General features: G+C 54.5%; 1 protein-coding gene across 3 annotated transcripts; it reads right to left on the bottom strand.

The window, feature by feature from the left end:
• Positions 1-447: 447 nt before the first annotated feature.
• On the bottom strand, positions 448-8,158 carry PRAM1 (PML-RARA regulated adaptor molecule 1). 3 transcript variants are annotated; one of them, XM_048287524.1, is made up of 10 exons: positions 7,992-8,158; positions 5,668-6,352; positions 4,128-4,200; positions 3,611-3,723; positions 3,250-3,304; positions 2,892-2,985; positions 2,452-2,614; positions 1,793-1,826; positions 1,185-1,219; positions 448-730 (listed from the first exon to the last, which is right to left on the bottom strand). In XM_048287524.1, exons 1-10 carry the CDS (start codon positions 7,992-7,994, stop codon positions 726-728), a joined length of 1,260 nt encoding a protein of 419 aa, XP_048143481.1. In that variant the 5' UTR covers positions 7,995-8,158; the 3' UTR covers positions 448-725. The 3 variants fall into 3 exon arrangements, with proteins under 3 accessions (XP_048143481.1, XP_048143482.1, XP_048143483.1); XM_048287525.1 differs by having other exon boundaries at positions 6,124-6,352; XM_048287526.1 differs by lacking the exon at positions 5,668-6,352.
• Positions 8,159-8,995: the final 837 nt, after the last annotated feature.

The raw sequence follows: 8,995 nt of genomic DNA, 5'->3' as shown, positions 1-8,995 counted from the left end.
AAGTGCACCCCAATCCTGCCCCCATCTGTGAGGGCTTCATGAGGGCAGGGTTTGCAAAGGGAAGCTTTCCCAGTTAATGAGAGGATTTCCCATAGCAGTTGCAGACACCAGCCCAAGGCACCAACGGATGGTGCTGAGTGTTCCCACACAAATACCTGCCCCAACAGATCTGACCTCCTGCCAGCTCTCCAGGGAAGCTGCCCCAAGGCCATGAGGTGCTTCTGGAGCATCTGGTCCATAATTCGTGATATTTTAGAGTATTTCTACGTCCAGTTTGCCTCTGATTCAGGCCAGGAGTATCACTGGGGCCAGAGCGGGGTGCAGAATGAAAGGGCAGGAGGGTCCCAGGCTGAAGATGCTCTGGGAATGGGAAAACATTAAAACCTTTATGTGCCTGATTTTACCCCTCTTTCCCCACCCCCCAAAAAATAAGGCCATGGAACCCTCTTGAAACATTGCCATATTTTACACAGACAAAACAGAGCTACAGTGAAGGTGTGACTTGAGGATCTGTGGCCACCTGCCCCATGGGATGGGATCTGGGCAGCCCCATGTGCTGAGCAGCCATGCCTGTCCGTGGCAGCGACACGGTGGGTTTGCAGTCTGTCTCACAGGAAGCAGAGCTCCTTCACAAAAGCAGCCTGGTGTCTAATGCTGTTCATGTTGCCGCCCTTGGGGAGGTCTCTGTGGTGCTGTCTTGTGCCTTTGGCCCTAGTGTGGTTGGCTCAGCCTGCCAGAATTAGATGAAGTGTGTGCTTGTGAGTAGAGCTGAAATGCAGTTGTCTCTATTCAGCTCCATCTTCAGAGCCAACTGCCAGCCAGGGATGGAGTTTGCATGTCAGGAGAGAGAAACTGCTTGGGAAAGGGGAGCCTGAGGTGTCTGGGGGATCAGGGATACCTCAAAGGACATTGAAGGGGCCCTGGGGCTGGCAGAAAGTGGAAGGAGCAAGCTGAGAACAGGGTGCAGAGAAGTCCAAATAATTGGGAACAGAGGAACATGAAGACCTTTAGGGAACTGGGAGTAAGTAAAGGATACCTCAGGGAGACGAAGAGGAATTGCACAGAGGGAAGAGAGAAAGGGAAGGCAGCAAAACAGCAAGGGGTCAGGAGGAGGGGAATCCTGGTGCTGGTGTGGGGGTCACTGTGGCCAGTGAAGGGGTATGGCAGCAGTTCTGTGCACCTACCATAAATCTCAACGTCATCATAGATGTCAGTGTCCCTGCAAGGACAAAGATGGGGTGCTGTGGGCAGTGTGGTCTCCCATGTCCCCACCACCTCCAACCCCGAGGCAAGGGCCAGCTCCTGCTGCCATATCTGTCTCATTTCTCCTGGCATGTCTGTGGGCTCTGGTGTCCACTTGCAGCCCCGTTTCCCCCTCCCAGAGCTGTGCTCTCCCTGCAGAGCTGGGACCATGTGGAGTGGGGTTAACATGATTCTTGGCCCCTCTCAGGATGGTGGCTTTGTCCCAGGCCGCCGGGAACTGCAGACCCGGCCATGCAGAGGGGCTGCACCCTGATCCTGTGCCAGCAGCAGCCTCTAAGCAGTGTCTGGGCAGGTCCCACATGAGGGACTGCAGCCTGGGGAGTGCTCCCAGTGCCCCAGTGACAATCTCTCCTGACACCAGAAATGGCAGATTCCACCCCAGGGTAACCAGCTGGTGTTAGGCTTATGGTCACAGCCTGAGCTGGGTAGTTTTGAGTTGTCAGCCAGGACTAGTTTGGTACTGGCCACTCATGGAGCAGTCGTTGCAGCTCATGGAGTGGAGAGGAAGGGGCTGGGAAAGGGTACTCACAGAGGCAGCATCACAGCCCGGGGCACGTAGCCATCTGCAAGAGAGTGAGGAAAAACATGTCAGGTTGTGCTGGGAACCAGGGCATCAGTGGGAATCACCCCAGCACCTGTCCCTGCCCAGGGTTTAGCAACACCTCATGTTCCCAGAAAGAGCTGGGACAAGGAGGAACCCAGCTCTAGGAAGCCGAGTGGGACCCTCAGGAGGAACCTGCTCTGGGCAGTGTCAGGAAGGAGCCCTCCAGGCTGAATGGCAGCTGGCAGGGAAGAGCCTGATCCCTTCCTCTCTGCCTGAGGGATCTGCAGCCCATTCCACCCAAGCACCCCTCAGTGCAGACACAGCTTGTAGAGTTCGAGTCCATGGCAAAGGGTGGTGTGCTGGGCTGGTGGCCTGGAGGCTTTGAGGACTGCAAAGGCTTTTAGCAGAGGGAAAGGACAAGCCCAGCTCACAGCAGAAATGCCGCTGCTGAGTGGAAGGAAGAGCAGGACATTTGTACAGAGGAAAGTGGGAACCTTCTCAGGGTAGCAGGGTACCTGTCAGATCCAACAGGTGGAGGAGGTCTGTCAGGAGGCCTGTCATGGGGTGTTTGCATGAAGAAACTTTTTCCCAAAACTGTGCTGTGCTCCCTGCTGTGGGCAAACCCCATCCCCCTCCAGACTTACACCTCCTCTGGCTGTTCCGGCAGAGGATTTGCTCCTGATTTGTAAACTGAATGACATCAAGGATTTCTCCCCGTCTCAGTGGCAGGTTCTTCCCTCCACCCCTCCTCTCTGTTGCTGCAGGGTCGACCATCATCTGAGTCAGGACGTTGATGCTGCCTTCAAACTGAAACACAGACAGCAGTGCCCCAGGGGAGCTGAGTCAGGCAGGTCTGACTGCTCTCCCTCCTTGAAAAAAAGCAGATTGCTCTCTAGCCAAATGGTCTGTGGGACTGGTCTGATCTGGGGGAATGGGGCAGGTGTGACCTGGGGGAACAAGGCAAGATGTGATCTGGGTATCACTGGTCCCTGGGGAGCACAGCTCCTTTCTGCCATTGCATTGCGCCCTTCCCAGGAGGGGAGAAGGAGCTCAGAGGGAAAAGTGATCACTCGCTGCTGCTCACCTTGAATTTCTTCTGAAACTCCCTGTCCATCTTCTCTTCCTTCTTGCATTCCTTGAGTGTCCTGGTCTTCATCTTCTGGGAGACCTGGGATTCTCTGCAGTCATTGAAAGCCATGGGAAGTTTCAGATGACCCCATGCTCTGCTCCCTCCTGTCCCCTTCTCCCTGCTGGCTGCTCCCCATTGCATTTCCCTGTGCCAGCTCTGAGGCTGTGGGGGCTCTTGGCCAGGTGTACAGCCTGCAGCTTGTGCTCTTCCTACTGCAAGCCCAGCAGAGACCATTAAAGCAGCAGCTTTGTCACAACAGCAAGGAGCCCTGGCCATTTTGGGACCCTTAGAAAGAGTAAAAAAACCCCGTTACCTCTGTGCAGCTGCCAGCAAGGTAACCCTGTTCGAGGCTCGGCCAGCATCTCCACCTGTAAAACCAAACCCCGGGAGAGGTGCTGCCATGAGGCTGCTGTGAGGTGTAAGTACCTGCCAAAACAGGATACAAAGAGCAGCAAGAGCTTTCTCCTCCTGGGACCAAACCCTGAGTTTGCCCCCAAGTGTGGGGGCATTAGGGTTTCCTGTGCCCATTTACAAGAGGAACCCACTGCCCTCATGTGTGGGGGAGCAGTAGGCTTAGCACAGGCCCTGCCGCTGCCCATGGCTCGTCGGGGCCTCACAGCTCTCAGAGCTGCAGGTCTCACCCCAAACAGCACCCAAGCTTCTGCTGTACCCACCTCCTCTGGGGCGGGGATGCACTGGCAGCTGGGACACAGAAGATAGCAGAAGGCCTGGGCTTCTCCTGGCGAACCCAACAGGCTCAACATCGTCGTATATCTCATCTCCATCCCTGCAGCAAGGCAGAGCATGGTTAGGAAGTGCTGCTGCAACGATGGCATTGGGGGCCAAGGGCAGAATCAGGGCTGCCAGGAGGAGGGTGGGCAACAAGCAGGTGGGCTGGCCATGGACTGGCCCTGGCTCTGGGGCAGAGCTGGACAGCAGCCCCGTGCCCTGTGCCAGCAGCTCCTCCCACAGCTGGATGTGGACGGGCAGCGGGGTGCAATGGCCCCAGTGAGGTAACATAGCCCCAGGGGATGGCCACACTTCACACTGTGGGAGCTGCTTGCACACCCTGGGCTCCAGCAGCAGGCAGGAAAACCCAAATATCCTCTTGCTGTCCCCTCTCGTGTCCTTCTCAGTGGCTTGGCACAGCCTGGAAGCCACCTGGAATAGCAGTGCTGCCTCAGTCCTTACCCCGTGCCACTCGGAGCATCCTGCAGTGGGAACTGTGTGGGCACTGATGCAACACAGCCTGGCTTCAGGTCACCTGTGGCAAACAGCAGAACAGGAGGGATCAGGGAGGGATTATTTCATATTTTCTCCTCAGCTCTATCAGCCACCCTGAGGTCAGAGCCACTCTGGGCTGGATTTAGTGCGGGGAGAGGTGGGGAGATAAAAGTGACTGCACATCTTGATAGAGCAAGGAGTTTTTTACTCCATAGCCCATTTGTATAGTTCTAATGTTACTTTCTTCCTGGACAAATGAGGGAAGGAGAGGGAAAGAGGCCAAAACAGGTATCATGAATGTGGCAAAACCCCTAAATTTCAGATATGTACCAGAGTCAGGGCAAGTCCTGAATATCTCCACGTGCTCCGGATTATCATCAGCCAGAACATGCTGCTGCACCCTTTAGGATTGCCAGCATGACCACACCTCTGCTAACATGCCATTATTGTATCATGAGCCTTGTCTCCAGCCTGATCAACCAGACCAACCAAAAATGGGCACGAAGACCTGAGTACAACATGAAATCCCTGCTGGTTTATGGTACCGAGTAATACAAAGATACCTGGTCCTAAAAATCATAAGATTGCCCTAAAAAATAACAAAAATGATCAAATCAAGGCAAGGTGTAATTCTAGATGTTGCAACTTGCCTCAGGACCCATGAGACAAATAAATACTTGAAAAACTGCTGGTTTGTAGGACACGGGGGGAGCAGATCCTTCCCTCCTTTACCAGAGCTGCTCAGCCCTGGGTCAGGGCCAGTCATGTAAGAATCTCCCAGCACAACAGCTGGGAGATAACACCTGATAACACCTTTTAATTATAACACAGACCAGCTTGATTTTTCAGTTCTCTTAAGGAAAGGAAGGGAAGTCTATTCTCATGGTTAGAGAAATTGAGCAAGATTTGAAATTGGTTTCATCACCTGGAGCGTGGATTAGCAGAACAGCAACTGTGAGAAACCACCACAGTAGCCTAGATCTGGAAGGCCACTGTGGAGCGTGGCAGGGCAGTGTCTAACTCACCTCCCCTACTGCTCATGCCCATCACATCCAGGCCTGTCCCTAGGCACCTCTGGGAAGAGTCTGGCTCCCATTTTCTCCCTGTTAGGTAGCTGTGGGCAGAGAGATCTCCCCTTCCTCCCTCTCCTCCCAGCTGGACAAGCCTGGGTCTCAGCCTTTCTTTCTCCATGTGCTCCAGTCCCCAACCATCTTGGGCTCACTCCAGTTTGGCAACATCTCCCGTGTTACTTACTCCAACCTTACTTCCTACAAACACTCCAGAGCCTGAAACTTGTGCCCAGCCAGGGCCGGGGCACTTTGTTTCTTCACCTGCTCTCCTTTTCTCTCATTCTCATCCTCATGCTGTTGCCTATAAAAGCCCCCACCTCTCCATCAGCCCTCCCAGTATTTCCATCTCCCAGGAGCTGCAGGCTCTAACTGGTGAGATTTTCCTTCCTGAATGAGCAGCGCCCTTCCCTGAGGGACTTCCAGGTGCCTGGCCATACCCAGCTGAGCACTCCTTGGTGGTTCTGTGGCAGGACGGACAGATGTCCCAAGATGTGCAGCTGCTCTGAACTTTGCCAAATCCACAACAGGAGGGCGCTGGGGCTTGGCTGGCTTCACTCCCAGGGCCCTGACGTGTGGCAAAGGCTTCCTCCGGGGCAGAACTGGGTGCTCTGCCCTTTGGGGGCCTCCCACAGAGAACAGGGGGGCTGCAACAGCCGCGCCTTTGGCAAGAACCGCTGGAGCCCCCTTGTCTTTGGCGGGTGGCCGTGTCTGCTGGGCTGCCTTCCTGTGGGGAGGAGCAGAGCCAGGTCCCACCTTCTTGTTGAACACATTTCCTCCTGGCTTTGCAGGCACTGGGTGGAAGTTGGCATCTTGAGCCATCCCCTTCCTCTGGCGCACCGTTTGTGCCGGGGTCTCACAGGCAGGCTGTGGTGAAGGCTGTCCCAGACTCTGACCTGTACTGTGAGATGGAGAGGCCCTGCTGCAGCCCACCCTCTTGCTCCAGGGGGGCTCTGGAGGAGGATCACCCTTGGAGGCCATGGCAGGCATCTGTCCTGGTTCTGGTCCATGGGAGGCTGCAGGGCGACTCTCTGGCCAGCCACCCACTTTGGGAGGTTCTTTCCTGTTCTCTTGGAACTTTGCCCGAAGGTGCCTCACCACAGCGTCTCTCTCCTCCACATGCGTCTGCAACCATTAAGAAAAAACAGTTCCAGTTAAAACACCATGGAGGAAAATGAGTCAGAATTCCCCCTGGGGAATGTGGTATTCCTTCAACATGGTCTCAACACTAAGTCTTCTTCACAAAACAAGGTCTTTGCTCAAAAAGGTCCTGAAACATGTCTGAGAAAACAACACTGGGCTGCACCAAACTGGGACCAGGTTACCCCATCTCGAGGGCATCCAGGAGACATTTCATAGCATCTTTTGGTCTGACCCACCCTTTGTCCACTACCAGGGACCATCAAATCAGACGGGTTGGGTGGTAGTAGCAAAGCTCCTGAAGGCAGAATCTGAGATCCAGAGATTGCCCAGGGCTCAGATTGGCTCAACCTCCTTGCCCTGGTCTTGTTTTCCATGACGAGTTGGTGGGGGAGACCACACAGGCCCATTGGATCCCTCCCTGAAGGAAAAGCTGGGATGGCACTGCTGAGACTCATCCCACCAAAACCTATGTGCAGAAAAAACAAGGCCAAGAGGCAGCAGACTGCCCTACTTTTCTGACATGTGTCTTTCCTGTGTGGTTCACACTGTGGACACACGAACCAGGACACATCTGCTCCAGCACAGAGCTGCCTTTAGCTTCCTCAGTGGCCAAAATTCCCCTTTCGCTAGAGCCTCCAGAGAAAAGCTGCCAGGAGGAGGCTGAACAGGTCTTGAAAGAGCACTGCCAGGTTGGAGGTATGGCACAAAGCTACAGGACGGGGCTACATTTTTCCTAAGCTTCTCAGATGGACCTTGTGAGAGGGGAGGAATCACCTTACCCTTGCCATCTTTCTCCAACCCCCTTGTCCCCAGAACACAGTGTCCCTTTGCACCAGAGCTGGCTGCTTTGCTGGAGCTGTATGCTCCGATTCTGGAGTTCTCCTTCTGGGATTTCAGTTTGGGTTTGTGACTGCATAATTTTTATTTTCACAGGGGAAGGGCTGATACGGAGAGAAGCTGATGCAATGTTTTTAGACATAACTGATCAAATGTATATACACATACTTACAAAAGTGCAAGTTCCCCAAACAGACACCCCAGTTTTCCTGGTAAACCCTCAAATGTAGCACTTGGCATAGCAGTGGTGAAGCAGCACAAATGTGCCATTTCCTGTATACCAGCAGTGGGGCTTTCACTCAAACTGGTGAAAAGAGCGATGTTTTCCAGATTCCCAAAAACGCCATTGGGATTTTTGACACCTCAATGATTTGGTGGTTTGTAACGATCAGTTTTGGGCCTGTTCCATGAGCTGGGACATGCTAAGAACCCTTGGGTGTACAGCACTGCCATCAATGTGATCAGTTCCAGGTTTTCCAATCCATTTTGTGCTGGTGGGGGCTCTCCTGGACTCAGTGGGAGTGTGGCCTCCTCCTTTTAGATGTTTATATTCAGCCCAAGTTCACCCTGCAAACTTTCCTCTGAGCCCAGGGAACTGGTCAGAGACCTTTGAAGCTCCATCCAGCTCAGATGTACAGGAGGACTTTGCCTTTTAGGAGGAGCGAGGGTGTTGGCCAGATCCAGCCCCTCACAAGGACATCCCCAAAACCCTTCCAGCCAGGACGTATGGCTCCCAGTGTCCCATCCCCATGTCCAATACAGCCCAGGTCTGGCTCTTACTCACCATCTTCCATCAGTGGATGCTTTCCTGTATGCTCGTCTCCTTGCTAAAGACCACCTGAAGCATTCGGGACAAGCCTCTCTGAGGTCACCCTCCCTTGAAACCAGAAGCTCTTTCCTAACGGCTGGTGAGGAGCTGTGTGCAACGCCAGGAAGTTGCTGTTGCCTGATGGTGAGACAGCACAAGGAGGAGGAGAAAGAGGAGGAGGAGCTCCTGGTGTACCACAAGTTTGGCCCTGCTGCTGTTGGACACTCGCGGCCCACCAAGTCCTGCTGGCCTAAGAGTCATATCCAGAGAAAAGCCCCAGTTTTGGGAAGTGACTGCAGGATGCAAGGGGATGGGACCAGGAGGGTGGGCAATGTCCTTGTCCAATGGTGGCCCAGGATTCCTCTGCAGTTCAGGTCTCAGAGCTGCACATGACTTGCAGAAGGTGGAGGTGATTCTTGGAGGTCTCATGGCAAAACCAGCACAGCCCTGCACAGCTGAGCTCTGTGGGAGCACAGGAGAGCTGGGTGAGGACTACGGCTTCCTGGAGTATCCCAAACTGCGGGGCATGTGCTCCACTGAAGAGCCTAATTCCTCTGGGAAGCAAGGGGAAGCTCTGCACGGCAGGGTGCCGTGTTGGGCCATTGCAGTGTCTAACTGTCCTGGTGTCACTGTTTACTGCCTCTGAGGCACAAATGGTCTGAGAGGTTGAATCAAGCCCTGGCAGGGGTGCTCTGGCCTGCTGGTTGGTGCTGGTGTCCCTGCTCCAGGATGGTGTGTCCCTGCAGCCCTTTGGCAAGGTGTCCCACCAGCAGTGCCCTTGGTGCCTGCAGATGATTTTAAGGATAAGACAGAGTTCGAGGATGGGGAGAAGGCTGGGGCAGGCACCTGTTGGCCAAGGGTGGTGGTCCTGGGGGTCCTGTGGAGGGTGGTGGGTGCCCAAGGTGGGCACTGGAGGGCTTGATCCCACCAGCTGGGGGTGGGATGGAGAGAGGGTGCTGGGAGGTCCCACACTGGACCCA

Source organism: Corvus hawaiiensis, chromosome 28 (genome assembly GCF_020740725.1).
Source record: "Corvus hawaiiensis isolate bCorHaw1 chromosome 28, bCorHaw1.pri.cur, whole genome shotgun sequence".
NCBI classification, from domain to species: domain Eukaryota; kingdom Metazoa; phylum Chordata; class Aves; order Passeriformes; family Corvidae; genus Corvus; species Corvus hawaiiensis.
Note: the sequence above shows the minus strand (reverse complement) of the source record. Positions and strands in the feature narration are given on the sequence as shown.